Source organism: Asterias rubens, chromosome 9, assembly GCF_902459465.1.
Source record: "Asterias rubens chromosome 9, eAstRub1.3, whole genome shotgun sequence".
Lineage (NCBI taxonomy): Eukaryota > Metazoa > Echinodermata > Asteroidea > Forcipulatida > Asteriidae > Asterias > Asterias rubens.
Window position 1 is genome coordinate 12,776,949 of NC_047070.1, and position 16,782 is coordinate 12,793,730.

Here is a 16,782-nt window from a genome sequence, read left to right on the forward strand (position 1 = left end):
TTCAATTGGTCATTATGGCGACTTTTTGAATAAAGAAATTATTTGTGGTTGCATCACACTTAAGCTGCTACCAAATTCCCCCCAAAAGGTGAGCCAAATTACTGCCATAGAAACAACAATTTGTGGGTGGGGAGAGGGGCTGGTTTTGGTGACACATTTATCTTCATGACTCACCACCGGAATGTTGGACATTGATTTGCCCTTCTCTTTAGAAGCTGGGGATATCTGTTCCTTAGAGTGATTCCTCTGATATAAAGCAACGCATGGTAGTCAAGAAGGAAATATCGTTAGTAGGAAAATGAAAGATGAATGTTAGTATGAGAGATTCAGGATAGAATGTTCAAAGTGATTCAACCATTCCCTTCATGCAAAGGTAGATCCCATTGGCAAACAATTGTAGAAATGTTTCAAGAAAGTGTGATGAAAATGTGATTGGGTTAATAATGACTTGTTACCATGACAACAAACATCAGTCCAATTGTATCTACATAAGAATTATTGTCCAAAGTGTTCAACTGTTGACAACTGTTGACCTAGTTCAGTTCAGTTCAATTTACAACATTGTACAACAACAATTAAATAACTGAACAGTTTCACAGTATGTACATGTAAATGACATCTGGGATGGCACTCAGTACCAGTAGAAAAACAGAAAGTTAGACAAACCATGGACAAACACACTAGGACATAAAGACGTAAACACTTTAAGATACATTAGTTTGATTTTGATCTCCATAATGAATTTGACATTTTTAGAAAACCACAATTCACACCTAGCTGTACTGCAGCTGTCATAGACCTTAATCATGGTGTGGTACTACTAAGTTATCTGGCTCCCTGTTTACAATATGTGACAATACAGCTCCTATTCTCATTTCATATAAAGGGACCAGACTAAATGCCTCCGAGCCTCAGCTTAGTTTCATTGGATTGAATGTCACAGAGCTTGAAAAACACCATTAACTCCTAAAATATGGCTACTTTAAAAAAATAATTTGCCCAAAGTCCAGAAAACTCACAACAAAGTCCCACTAGCACTCATTTATCCAATATCAGCCTAAAGCTCAACTATAGAGACTGCTGTTTTAAAGTTCTGAAGCTCTGTAAAGTTTTGCTGTTCAGAATAAGGTTAACAGCTAAAAAAACTCAATGGCATCCATTATTTGTGACCCTAGCTAATCAAACGGTCCACTGTCAAACGAATTCAAAAGTCAAAAGAAACAAAGCATTACACTGTCCACTCATGAACGAAGGACACGTCCACTGAGATGAAAGTGTAAGCCTTATTATGAAACGACCTATAAAGGACAGTCCTATATAGAGGCACTGGTTACCTAAATAAAGAAACTTGCTAGTTCAGGAGAGTGACTGACAACTGTTCTTTACTACAGGTTAGAGTTGAGAAATGAACATGTTTACCTCAATACAATATTACCTCTGTAAGAATTTTGTTCCCAATAAGTTGCTGAATTAGTAATTTGATGTTTTTGCAGTTCATCAAAAGCTTGAAACTCAAGTTTCAAAACCATCTTAAATGCAGTATCTGCTTGCAAAGTAACACTTTCCCATGATGCATCATCCCGGTGCTGCTTGCTAATAGATTGTAACTTACTTGAACCCCTTTAGTTTTTCTCATCTGTCCTGGTCCTTTTACCTTTTGCTGAACGACGCTTGGCAAAGAGCGCCCTCTAGTGATTCTCAGCATGCGTAATTCATCCTCTGATGAGCCCATCCTGCCGAAGTCTACATCGCTGGCGTAGCCATTAGGACTCTGGAATCCTAAGGGGGTCTGGTATCCGATACTAACAGGGCTAAGATAACCTGGAGGACTCATGCAACCTCCTGGGCTACGATATCCATCAGATAAACCTGGCAGCAATAAAACAGAATATCACACTATTGTTATCTGGTATCCGATACTAACAGGGCTAAGATAACCTGGAGGACTCATACAACCTCCTGGGCTACGATATCCATCAGATAAACCTGGCAGCAATAAAACAGAATATTACACTATTGTTATCTGGTATCCGATACTAACAGGGCTAAGATAACCTGGAGGACTCATACAACCTCCTGGGCTACGATATCCATCAGATAAACCTAACAGCAATAAAACAGAATATTACACTATTGTTATCTGGTATCCGATACTAACAGGGCTAAGATAACCAGGAGGACTCATGCAACCTCCTGGGCTACGATATCCATCAGATAAACCTGGCAGCAATAAAACAGAATATTACACTATTGTTATCTGGTATCCGATACTAACAGGGCTAAGATAACCTGGAGGACTCATACAACCTCCTGGGCTACGATATCCATCAGATAAACCTAACAGCAATAAAACAGAATATTACACTATTGTTATCTGGTATCCGATACTAACAGGGCTAAGATAACCAGGAGGACTCATGCAACCTCCTGGGCTACGATATCCATCAGATAAACCTGGCAGCAATAAAACAGAATATCACACTATTGTTATCTGGTATCCGATACTAACAGGGCTAAGATAACCTGGAGGACTCATACAACCTCCTGGGCTACGATATCCATCAGATAAACCTAACAGCAATAAAACAGAATATTACACTATTGTTATCTGGTATCCGATACTAACAGGGCTAAGATAACCAGGAGGACTCATGCAACCTCCTGGGCTACGATATCCATCAGATAAACCTGGCAGCAATAAAACAGAATATCACACTATTGTTATCTGGTATCCGATACTAACAGGGCTAAGATAACCTGGAGGACTCATACAACCTCCTGGGCTACGATATCCATCAGATAAACCTAACAGCAATAAAACAGAATATTACACTATTGTTATCTGGTATCCGATACTAACAGGGCTAAGATAACCAGGAGGACTCATGCAACCTCCTGGACTACGATATCCATCAGATAAACCTGGCAGCAATAAAACAGAATATCACACTATTGTTATCTGGTATCCGATACTAACAGGGCTAAGATAACCTGGAGGACTCATGCAACCTCCTGGGCTACGATATCCATCAGATAAACCTGGCAGCAATAAAACAGAATATTACACTATTGTTATCTGGTATCCGATACTAACAGGGCTAAGATAACCAGGAGGACTCATGCAACCGCCTGGACTACGATATCCATCAGATAAACCTGGCAGCAATAAAACAGAATATTACACTATTGTTATCTGGTATCCGATACTAACAGGGCTAAGATAACCTGGAGGACTCATACAACCTCCTGGGCTACGATATCCATCAGATAAACCTGGCAGCAATAAAACAGAATATCACACTATTGTTATCTGGTATCCGATACTAACAGGGCTAAGATAACCAGGAGGACTCATGCAACCTCCTGGGCTACGATATCCATCAGATAAACCTGGCAGCAATAAAACAGAATATCACACTATTGTTATCTGGTATCCGATACTAACAGGGCTAAGATAACCTGGAGGACTCATGCAACCTCCTGGGCTACGATATCCATCAGATAAACCTGGCAGCAATAAAACAGAATATTACACTATTGTTATCTGGTATCCGATACTAACAGGGCTAAGATAACCAGGAGGACTCATGCAACCGCCTGGACTACGATATCCATCAGATAAACCTAACAGCAATAAAACAGGATACACTATTATTGGATATCACATCAAGTGCCAGTGGAGCTCTTTTGCTTGGGAAGCAGACACGCTATGTTTTCCTATATTCCAGGAGTGAGTGAGTGTGTATCTTCTAGGAAACTTGAAATGCAGCTTTAAAAAACATGTTATAGAACAGGGTTTGATGTGGGCTGTTTAATATAAGTTAATCAGAATCGAAAAGTCCAGCTTGCTTAAAGACAAGTTCTATTATACACTGTCATCTTTAAGTTAACTAGTCTTTATGGCCTTCTGGGTGATCCCCAGTGCTTGTTTTTTTAATTTGTTATTATTAATAAAGCTGAGGGAAATAGAACACTCCAGATATCACAAAGGGAACAAACAACTACTTTATGTCCCCTCTGTACCTATCCACTGGCACCTAAGGTTGGCTAGTGCTTTATTATTGATCACTGTTTGGGTCAAACATGAATAGTATTTTCATTTACGTGCAAATGTTTAACACACCAGTAGAATAATGTTGTTTTCTTGCAGTTAAAGGAACTTACCATCATTGAACCAGCTTGGAGGACCACTTCTTGAACTCAGAGGCAGGGAACTAGACTTGTATGCTTCACTCTACATTACAAACAGATCAGATCAGTTTTAGTATGGTGCATGGATAATAAGCAATTCATTCTTCAGGATGGGTGATAAATGCATTGTCTAACTCAAACTTGAATCACTTAAACAATTTCATAACAAAATGTAAACAATGCTGAACTGCTAAAACTACATTTAACTGTTCTTGAAGATTTAGGACAAAATCTGCTGGATTAATCAAAATGATGTTGAGATTGCAAAAGCAAATATCTACATATCAACAATTAACAAGAAAACTTGAACATGCGTTTTTATACTCACTAAGCTCAAGTTGCGCATATTGGCTGGCAAAGTGGAACTTCTCTCTGTGAAGCAATAATACATAATAAATGTTACAACGGTACTCTAGTCACCTTCATTCAAAAGGTTTTTCAAATTTCAGTCCATTCATTGGAGAAGCCATATGTATAGTCATGGGGGAGCAATAGTTGCATGTACTTATTTTTAAAATATACAAAAATATCCAATCCATGCAATAGACCACCATCATGGAGCAGCTATTTTGTCTTTCTTCCATTTAAATTTATGGCCTTTTAACATTGGCTTGGGTTTAGGCTCGGACTTATGCCCCAGCTTAGGCTCTGTCAGTTATTTTGAAAGTGTTTCGCCACTGAACTTTTAACAGGCGGATGTGCCCCGAAGCTGGAGACCAAATGTGGTTTTAAAAAGAGCCTTAGTGACCAGACCAAAGTAAAACAAAGTCTGTTCCCGTCATGTAGAATGAATTTTAGTATTCAATTACTGTTCTACAAGCAGGGCACTTGACAAAGATAGCTGCAGCATGAGACGGTCTACTAATGCACAATATATATCCAGGTTAGACAAATCCATTAATTTGTTATCAACAAGTTACATATTATTGGGAGCAGTGGTTTATCAAATCATTTAGTTATCATCATTTCCAACTTTTCTTATTGGACCGTAAAGGAGTTGGATTGGGTAAATTTAACTGCAACTTTGAAGTAATTTGCAAACCCCATAGATTATTTGATTTGCCCGATGAACTCAAACATCCTGATATTTTACACATCATGTTAGGGTTTCATTGATAGACATACATGGATCATATGGACTCCAATAGCCAGTGGTCCACAGGGCACACACACTAAGTATTTGTGTTCAGTGAAAACAAGGACATAACAAATATTGAGAATAACGTCCTGTACTTTGACCCATACCAATATATGAGTATAAAAGATTGTAAACCCAGTACTTATTTAATTCCTGTCAGATATTATTGTCCACACCTCCAATGGGAAATAACATTTAGACCTCCTGCATTTTAGAGCATGTACATCATTTTATGCAAGTGAGTTATGATCATATGTCTGGGAGAAGTAAAAGTAAAACACTTATACTACCTGCAATGCAAGAATTACATCACACACTTTCCATAACAACATCAAAAAGGAATAAAATGTGTGGTGAAAGTACAGTATTTAATGGATGATATATCAAAACAGTTTTTATTGGATGTTTTCTACTCTGTGCTGCACGAAACAAGAATCATGTTCATTATGTAATGATACATAAATATGATATGTACATCATGGTGATGCAGAATGGCCTGTGCTAATGAGCACATAGTTAACGACACTGACTATGATGATATACATGTATCCTGCTTCTCTTATCTCAACCACAAGGACCTGGCAGCATTCATATCACTAGCATAACCTCATCTTCATGCCATGTCATTTCATGAGGTAAAGTAAAGTCTGTCTCGAGCCAATATGGCTTATAAGGTTCATGTTTATAACCGGTTAAAATGATTGAGAATATTTCTATTCCCCCTGGACAGAGTGCCAGTCATTGCAGGTGACTCTCCAACTCACGCTGGTACGTCCAATTTGTACTCCAGGATTGAGAGAAGCAATTATGATAAAGTGCCTTGCTCAAGGACACAAGTATCGCGACTGACCAGGCCAGAATTGGAACCTACATTCTTTAAACTACATAACTTAATCCTCCGCCCTAGACCGCTCAGCCAAGACACCCCAAAGTAAACCAAAGCCCTAAACCAAAGATATTTGAAATGGAAACTGGTTTGGTAGAAACAGAATAACTAAATCATGCACCTGTCTTCCCATTCATGTTGAGAAGACGACCAAAACTTGAACAAATAAAAACAACTTAAGATGAGAAACACAATGTGGGATCAAGGGGCTGTAATCAACTCATGCATTTATAACCAAAGTCAGTCAAGCATGGCATTCGTTATTCACAAATCAATCATTATTAAAATCAACCAGTATTATTTAGGATTGCGTAATGCATCCAACAAACAGCACAACTCTCTGAAGCACACAAACTTGTTGTAAGTTTCCTTAATGATGATACATCATTGCAAGAGCTTAAATTCATCTACACTGTTTCATTCATTATCAAATGCATAATGTCAACAAGATGCAAACTTGGTAGAAAACAAGGCAAAATGTGACCACAGTTAAAAATAGTGGAACCTATATCTATCATTAGCTTATATATCATCCAAGAGTTGTTACATCATTATCCCTTACACTGGTGTTCACATTGAGAATCAAATGGCAAACCGGCCCCCAAAAAGTGTAGTTCGTGAAGGGTGCTCATCAGGTACCTTTTGTTTAAAAGATACACTTGCTATGCATTTTTCTGCATAGCAGTTATATAAAATTTAGTACAAATTCAGTTAAATTTACATATAATGAATTGCTAAGCAAATGCAGAAAATGCCTTAGCAGTTCAAATAAAAGAGTTAAGTGAAACCAGCTTAAGTACTGTACTTAATTCTAGGCCTAATACTAATCAAAATGTATTCCTGAAGGTTGAAATCTAGTTGGCACTGAGTCTTGAAAAGTGTTTCTTGCTTTAGTTCTTTTTGCTTTCTTTGATTTATTACAAGTATTTCATTCAAGATTATGATTTGTTTATTACTTGAATATCTCTTGTACACCTTGTACTGAATATTTTACTGGTCCATTTCTCTGCACTTGCATGCCAATAAAACAATAGGAATAATGATGATAAATAGTAGTATAAATACAGGCAGCCAGGATGTTTTAAAATGTTATCAATAAGGACTAGAGAGAAGGTTAATACATGTAGCTAGAGGCAATGAGCGAGTACTGTCAGGTCAAAATAGATTCTCAGCAAACAAATTATGCCATAGACCTCCACAGTTAAGCTTACTAATGCAGATACATCAAAGTAAACATGAATGTACGTTTCCAGTAAATAATGACAACTGTAAAGGTAATGTGACCTTTCCTTTACTTATGTATTACAGTAAGCAGTGCTAGAAACTAGCAGGTCTACAAAGGGGTGCTCAATAAGAAGCAAATAAGTTTGATGATTGCAAGTATGCACAAGTAATGGAGATAGCTCTACACATAAGCACTGCACTGTTTGTGTACATTGGTGCTCTGGGCTTACACTTAGGAGAATATGATGTGATAGGAAACATGTGTGTTTCACATTGATAGATGTATTGTGAATGTTTGAGTCTAAAATATGACGACTGTACAGAGATGAATGGGGTTCTAAGTTTATTGTGAGCTGGCCACGATAAGTTACATGCACACAACTCACAGATTTAGTTTTAACTCATGAGTACGCCATGTCATGATTTCTTTGGGGAAGATGTGGTAGCTCTAAAAAGAGCATACTTGGCTAACATCATGTTTACACCATCAGGTGACTGATGGTATGTACATTTAGAGTACAATATAGTTACATGTTGTAACTTCAGATAGATGAAGTTTGTTTTTATTGTGTTTTTTTCTTGAAATCTAAATGACTGGAATTAATCTAATCGTCTAAAAACGAATGCTGTCAAAGCCGTACCCATTACAATGCATCAAACCAAGTCTGATATTCATAAAAGTGTTTTCATGAGAGAAATGGTTAAATCTAAACCCAAAAAGCATCTCTGACTATGGGTGTGAGTGAGTGACATGTCTGCAACTACAATATGACAACAATCATCGCTCACTAATCATGATGTGAATGTTTAACAAAACCCACGGGCATGATATTATTACACTTCCTTCGGCTCTACTTGATATGCAGTTCACATGCATTGTATGTCAAATGTTAAACTACTGTTAACTCAAACTGATAGACATTCTGTACCACTTGGCAGTATAAAGCCACAAAAGTGACACACAAAGTTCATTCTTTAAGAATGGGTTGGTTACAAAACAAAATGCTCATCAAAAGTTTGGCTGGTTCGTTTTTAGAAAAAAAAGGACCAAACGGAAATATTGTCCAATAGCGTATAAATCACTCACAATGGGGGAAAATGCAAAAATGTTCATTATCAGGCGGGATAGCGCGTTCTGAAAACAGATGCTGATCACCAATATTGATAAGCAACACCTTTAAAGCATTACTAGTCAATCAATTTATAGCATGTTCATGGAACAGTTTGCCACACTGTCTGTGTATCGTACAATAGCAAGGTATCACCAGGATCTAAACAATGAGACTCAGATTCAACTTTTAAAATCGGGACGTCCAAATTGCTTTCTTGAACTGTTTTGATTGTCAGACGCGTACCCAGGAGTTTTCCCTGTGGCTTACACCATTCTTGATAGAATGACTAAAAGTGTGTCATTTATTGCCAAGTTGGTTCAGTCAGTCTTTAGTGCAGCAGCAGCAGCAGTAACTAATGCACTCAATGTCAATGAGCATGCCTCATGATACAACCAATTACTCCAGTCACCTGATAACGCAGGCCTGTGGCGTCTTCGCTCTCGTAAGCGAAGTGGTGCTGTATACAGAACAGATGGTTCAAAATATACATTCAGTAGATCAATCAACTACCTGTCAAGACTTAACAGTTTCAACTTTGGCAATTCATAGTAAATATATTGTAAAGCAACACAACTTCAATCCGAAAATAGCTAATTTTACAGAATAGGGGACAATAAACAAATGTCTCTGAATTTTGCCATGACATTTAAGGGGGAAGAAGTTGTGACTGGCTCCCACTCAAGACTTGCTTGGCAAATCAAATTGAAATTGGACCACGGCCCCCAAAGAATGATGATGAGGAAGTTGAGATTTGAAGAGTTAACAAACTGAAACATCATCATGTAACTAGTTCTCTGAGTAGGTGTATATCAATGAATGTCTTGTAAACAAAGGACAATGCTGAAAACCACTGTTCATACAATTTCAAAGAAAAATTCTCGACAATGAAAAATCAGTTGCAACTATCTTAGCTCAGTTTTTGCCTGCAAAGTAAATTAAACAAATAAATGACCAAATGATTTCAAATGCATAACTTTGTCATGGGATGGCCTATAAAAGCTCTGCTATATAAGTTACTTTCAAATGTCTACTTCACACCAAGTTGGTTGTTATAACTCATGTAAGAGCTGAATATGTAATGAACTGTTTCCAACCAACACCTTTGTTAATATTACAGCTGCCATGTTTTGTAATGGGTGAGTTTACTGCAATGGCTGAAGTTGTCAATCATCATCGATGGCATGAAGTGATTAGATGGTCGTAACCAATAACTGTTCTCGGTTTAAAGGCAGTGGACACTATTGGTAATTACTCAAAATAATTATTAGCATAACACCTTTCTTGGTGACAAGTAATAGGGAGAGGTTGATTGTATAAAACATTGTGAGAAACGGCACCCTCTGAAGTGTCATAGTTTCCGAGAAAGAAGTAATTTTCCATGAATTTGATTTTGAGACCTCAAATTTAGAACTTGAGGTCTCGAGATCAACCATCTAAACGCACACATATCTTGCTGAGCGATTGAGCTCAAATTTTCACAGGTTTGTTATTTTATGTATATGTTGAGATACACCAACTATGAAGGCTAGACTTTGACAATTACCAATAGTGTCCACTGCCTTTAACTGGCCATTGGTTAGGCCTTGTCCAAAATGGCGACCTCGGCTACAGCTATGGCTAGATCCCTCGCGTCTGCCTATAGATTCTTCGACACTGGCAGACACACTGATCTAGCTGTACAGCTATGGCTAGATCCCTCGCGTCTGCCTATAGATTCTTCGACACTGGCAGACACACTGATCTAGCTCTACAGCTATGGCTAGATCCCTCGCGTCTGCCTATAGATTCTTCGACACTGGCAGACACACTGATCTAGCTGTACAGCTATGGCTAGATTGCTTGCGTCTACCTATAGACTCTTCAACACTGGCAGACACGCTGATCTAGCTGTACATTGTAGCTGTGGCCGTTTCGGACACGGCCATAATCACTAGCAAATGACCGAAACAGTTGTTGGTTACAGCCGTTATTGGTAACATAAATCTGCTTACAATGCGAGACTACCTTACCTGCATTTGCTGATGATACATATCTTGTTGAGATTGGAGGTTCTTTCTTAGCTGATGGTGTCCTTGATGCGCTCCTTGGGTCTAGATTATCCACCTTAGTCTTAGTTAACTCCTCCTTGAGTATCTCTTTACCCAATGCTGATTGCATCTTATCAACCTCATCTTTCATCTCATTCTCCTGTTCTCTCTCTTGGGCATCAAGGTCTAAATCTCCTGAGATTGTTAGAAATGGTTTCATTTCAAACATTTTATTGTCAGAAGCAGAATGTTTAAACACAGCAACAAAAACTGTAAATTGTGGTAATCTCTCTCTGTTTTACATTCAGTACTAAGTTTCAGCGTAAAGTGCTGAAAGTGAGAATTCACTTTTGTTCAGCTGCCATTTTAGCACTGCTTTGTTACAAATGGATGTGGGTCCAAAAAACAAGACCTTTTTTTATGCCATGGCATGGACATTTGTGTCAAAATCCTCGAGTAAACATTCGTTAATGAAAGTTCTAATGGATTTCCATACAAAGGGACCAGACCATTTTGTCATGTCATGATGCTTCAATGCATCTTGCTATGAAGATTCAGCCACAGCCATCACCGCTTATTAAGAAATGGCCTTGGGTTGGTTTGGTTCAATGCATCTTGCTATGAAGATTCAGCCACAGCCATCACCGCTTATTAAGAAATGGCCTTGGGTTGGTTTGCTTCAATGCATCTTGCTATGAAGATTCAGCCACAGCCATCACCGCTTATTAAGAAATGGCCTTGGGTTGGTTTGCTTCAATGCATCGTGCTATGAAGATTCAGCCACAGCCATCACCGCTTATTAGGAAATGGCCTTGGGTTGGTTTGGTTCAATGCATCTTGCTATGAAGATTCAGCCACAGCCATCACCGCTTATTAAGAAATGGCCTTGGGTTGGTTTGGTTCAATGCATCTTGCTATGAAGATTCAGCCACAGCCATCACCGCTTATTAAGAAATGGCCTTGGGTTGGTTTGGTTTGGTTGAATATATTGAGTTATGTATTAATGATAACCAGCTTGGCTCAATCATAATGAAGGGCTGTTGACTGCATTTATGTTTAAAAGGAAGGACATTTTCGGTTAATATTTTCACAGCGTAAGTATTTTTTATCATTATTAAAAAAAAAAATAACCATGACATTAACCTCTTAATAGATGTTGAATTCACATTGGGGATTAAGTGTATTAATATGATTTTACCCGAGTAATGCCTGTGGGTTTTGTTTCTTCACAGAACTCTGGTGCTAACACACATCAATGTATTGGTAAAACCAAATAAATAGACATTAAACCTCTGAAACCAAAATGTTGTTTTAATGGAGAGTCAATGGTGATATTCCCTTACCTACAGATTTGCTCCACCATCGTTTAATAATAGGTGGGAATGGAGGACCAGGCCAGTCTTCTCTCTCTACTTTCAGCGGCTCATTAGGTGGTGGCTTCTTAGCAGCAGGGAACTTAGATGCCTTGATGAGGTTTATTGAGAGTTCTTCATCCTTTACTGGTTTAGGTTTAGGCATCAGGCTCTCAAAAGCACTCTTAGGTCTAGGTCTACCATAACGCCCTGCAAAAATACAGTGCGGTTAAGAGAAATTAAACTGAGTATCACAACCAAATCTGTCAAAAATTCCATCAAATAACTGTGAATCTTTTATAAAGTATTGATATATTATAATCGATCGTTTTAGGGGTGGGTAAAGTAACTCACTGAAGTAATTTCAGTAAACAAAAGTATTTTATAACAAACAATTTAAAGGGACACACTACCTTGTATTGGGTGAGTTGGTCTATAAAAAACATTTGAAGCCATTTGATATGAATGCATATGGTTAGAAATGCGTTTTAAAAGTACAGTACAATGATCTACACCAATATTCCTCAAACTTGCATGGTTTTAACTAGCATGGCCGGCCATTTTGTGGACTACAAATTGGCGTGCCATGTTAGTTCAGGACGTATGGAATACCATGCTATTTGGAGGCAAATTTGCATGGATCATTGAGTTCTACTCTTAAAATATCTTTCTGACCATAGGCATTTTAAAACAAACCGTTTTAAAGGCAGTGGACACTATTGGTAATTACTCAAAATAATTATTAGCATAAAACCTCACTGGTAACGAGTAATGGGGAGAGGTTGGTAGTATAAAACATTGTGAGAAACGGCTCCCTCTGAAGTGGGTTAGTTTTCGAGAAAGAAGTTATTTTCCACGAATTTGATTCAGAACTTGAGGTCTCGAAACCAAGCACCTGAAAGCACACAACTTCGTGTGACAAGGGTGTTTTTTCTTTCATAGTTATCTCGCAACTCCGACGACTGATCGAGCTCAAATTTTCACAGGTTTGTTATTTTATGCATATGTGGCAATGACAAAGCTTATGTTGTAAGCTTGCCATGAGCTACAGCCACAACCTTCAGTTCAGATACTGCCTGATGTTTTCCTACTAGCCAAGTCTACTTCTGGTTTTCCTGGATTTGATGGATGGATCAGTATGATACAGCAATGCTAGGCATGCTCAGATGGGTTTTGACTAATGCCAATTGGTTTGGCTTAAATGATGGATTTTGATGAATATGAGATTGATTTTAGGGAGTTAAGGTCAGTCAATGATTATTGTCCGTTATCAACATTACTACCCGCATTGATTCTTACCATGAGACCATTTTTTCACCTGCTGGGGGGTCACTCTAGAAGTCTGGCCTTTGTATTTAATATCCTCAGCTGATGAAAGAAAGAGTGATTCGTCATACATGCAACATTAAAACTTAACCCAAACAAAACTCTCCAAATCAAGACAAAAATAAGGCCAATTAAAAAAGGATCAGACAGAGTTAAATACATGTACATTAAAGAAGGTATAGCAGTAGACAAACGAAAAAGCGTAACAACTATTGGTTTGAGCTATACCAAGAAGCTAACCAAACAAGAGTGCATCATAGCAGTAAGAATTTAGAACCACAAACATCTATCATGTAAGCAATAGGACACTTTTGGACACTAGTTGGCATTAGACATACCTTGCAAGCTAGGGCTGTACATTAAAACGCTTTTTTCTTTTCAATATATTTCATGTTGAATGTCTTTGATATTATCAAATCATGCATGTGAAATCACATTCTGCTTGTTGGTGAATAAGGGAAGTCTGTGTAAAAGCAGCAGGAAGAAATTCACAAAAGGCAGAATAATGTTGAATTTGTGACAAGGAAAGTGCTGAAATTAGTTGTGTTTGGGAGACACCAAGACACCCAAGTAAGCCACCAGCAACCAATGATCATACCAGACTGAAGCTACAGCACAAACCTGGTACTGATATAAAATGACATTGCTTGGCATCTTGAGATGCTACTTGCTGCTAAGCAAATAAATGTGCATCATTTTGTGTAAACAGCTTCAGGAAACAGACCCTGCCCCAAAATAAAGATAAACTTCAAGTTGCTGTGCGACGCCTTTACAATGGAAGTGTCTAAAACTGAGCTAAAGAATAAAAGAGCAGACAAGAATTCACATTCTTTCATATTATAAAACCCTCCACCATTTAAACCAATTTGTAATGAATGAGTTGTCAGTGTAATGGATGATGCATGCTGAAGTTAAATGTTAATAGACGTTGAACCATGGGGAGTGATCAAATGTATTTACCCTTGTTGACATATTCTGATGAATGGATAGTCACAAGCAGCCAATGTGTAGCCAGGGGGGAACATACAAAGCAGGAGAGGAAGAGAAAAAACAGGACAGCCATGAATTCTTCATTCATTCTAGGCTTCTTAGAATGTGTCTGATAATAGTGTGTGGCTTTAGAAGTGACTCTAACTGGAACTAGTCACACAAAATGGCAGGGATGTAACCATAGTCACAGCCATAGTCACAGCCATAGTCACAGCCATAGACACTAGGCCCTTTTCAAACCACAGCTTCGGCTCCAGATTTGGCTCAGGCTAGCTTGGACCGCAGTTGTTTTAACACTTTGCGTACATAGGGCCATAGTCACAGCCATAGTCACAGTCATAGCCATCACTTCAGACACAGTTCTATCTTTCATTGTTACAGTTCCTTTCATGCAAGCTTTCTACACTTGGTCAACATTCAAAAAAAACATTTACAACATTTATACACAACATTTTAAACCACAATCTTTTTAGTAACAAATGTAAGCACAACAGCCAACTTCACATAAAACACTATGAACAATAATACAAAATGGCTGCTTGTCACAAATAATAACAAATGGTGTTCATTTAAGGAATACAATCAAGATGGTGGCAACATGATGAAGGTCTGTTGTGCTTGTTACTTTTGCAAAACCATATCAGATCAAATTTAAACATTACTTCTTCCAAGCAATAATATGCAAGTCTGATCAAGGAGTATTGTTTGCCTAACTCTGATTGAGTGTGTACTAGGTTGGTCACATTGCTGGTTACCAATAGATGTTTTAACAGCACGGTGCAGAGAGGACCAGCTGTCAGAGTGATGACAACATGAACGAGATTTTACAAACTTTTTGCAACATTACATTAGAAGAAAACACTTGCCATAAGTTTTGGGTGTTGTTCATCACCAATCATTTGAGCCAGACGATATAACTTATAAAATAAGTTACTTTACTGAGCAACTATCATCTGTGTGTCCATGTCCTTGTCATCTATACATGAACTCATCTAAAAACAGGACAAACTGGCCACAGCCATTTTATGGACGCATTGATATGAAATTATTAGGGTTGTTCAAACTTCAACTTCAGTACACATGCGCTACGTCACCACAAACCAACTACTTGTAAACAATTGGTCCTTGATCGTACTAGCTTTCATGAAATAACTCACACCGATGTCAACTTTACAAAACAATCATTGAGGTGATTCTGATACTCTAAATCACAAACAGACCCAACGCAAGCACAAGCAACATCAATGCAATGAGCAGACCACCAATGAAATGGATTGTCAACTGAATACAAATATCTACAAATAAAACACAAAGGTGACACCATGTGTAACAGATTCCTAAATAGTTGTGAGAGGACAAACAGTAAGTTAAACTTGACACAAACAACCTACTCCTGACCTCAGTGACCTTCTTATATAGTTCTCATGAACTTTCTGATTTCCTTAAAAGATTACAGGCCATCCCAATAAAGAGGAAGAGCCCGGTTTGTTGAGTCAACTTGTCTTTACCTGGTCGATGAAAGTTAGGACTTGTAGGTGGTTCAGCAGATGCTGAGACAATCCTTGGGTAGAGGTTCTTAGTATCCAGAGAATCAGGAGAGAGATAACTCTGAGAGAAGTCTGGACTCTGAGGACTAAGACTGTTTGACGAGCGGGTTGGTGTTAAGGATGGGGAATGGAATCTACTGCTGCTTGGTGACAGGGATCTTGCACGAGGTGATGTCTGAAACAAACATTGCAAATTACAGTTATCAACAATCAATAAACACAACTAATAATAATGCAAAAATATCACTTGTTAATATTTTGATTTTTATGAGATATCGTCTAACATCATAATGTCTCGGACCTCCACTTCGAAGTGAGGCCTACACTTAAGTCATTTGGGCCATCAACCCAAATCAACTGCCACCAGGGCAGTCTGTAAGGATGTAGGCATAGGTACCATCCACTAGGAGCCTAGCTGGTAGAGCAGGATGCACTACCTTCCCAACTTTTTATGAATCAATTATGGTTAAGTGCCTTGCTCAAGCGCATAAGTGTCATGACTGGGTTCGAACCCACATTCTGCGAATAGTATACACATAATGAATGTTTATGAGTGCAATGGTGCGAATATGTTCATGAGTTGAAAAATGGAATGTTCTATTCAACGAGGCAGAGCCGAGTTGAATGGAACATTCCAGCTTTCAACGAATGAACATATTCGCACCATTGCACGAATGAAAAACATTCATTATTTGTTTTATATAACATCCAAGTAGAACTTTGTCATTTTGATTGAAAGAAACAACTTTCAAAACAAACAATTTCAACTGTAGAAGCCGAATGCTAGTAATTTTACTATGCCTTCTTGCAGTAACACCTGCTGCGTTACCAAAGACACGCGCACGCAGTGATGTTTTTACTCAGCTTTTTCGTTCCATCCGAAAAGTACCATTGCACGCTGGCAGCGTGCCAGCGTGCAATGGTACTTTTCGGATGGAACGAAAAAGCACGGCGAGTGACTCAGCGTGCAATGGTACTTTTATTTGCTA

At 38.3% G+C, this 16,782-nt stretch overlaps 1 protein-coding gene across 1 annotated transcript in view; it reads right to left on the reverse strand.

Moving 5' to 3' along the window:
• The window catches only part of LOC117294512 (actin-binding LIM protein 2-like), a 67,202-nt gene that overhangs the window by 7,080 nt on the left and 43,340 nt on the right, over positions 1-16,782 (reverse strand). The window contains exons 11-19 of the mRNA XM_033776958.1: positions 15,755-15,968; positions 14,217-14,231; positions 13,230-13,298; positions 11,922-12,140; positions 10,561-10,773; positions 4,520-4,563; positions 4,165-4,234; positions 1,655-1,869; positions 175-246 (exon numbers count right to left, since the gene is read on the reverse strand). Coding sequence (XP_033632849.1) covers positions 175-246; positions 1,655-1,869; positions 4,165-4,234; positions 4,520-4,563; positions 10,561-10,773; positions 11,922-12,140; positions 13,230-13,298; positions 14,217-14,231; positions 15,755-15,968 — 1,131 coding nt within the window. The remainder of the gene's footprint in view (positions 1-174; positions 247-1,654; positions 1,870-4,164; positions 4,235-4,519; positions 4,564-10,560; positions 10,774-11,921; positions 12,141-13,229; positions 13,299-14,216; positions 14,232-15,754; positions 15,969-16,782) is intronic.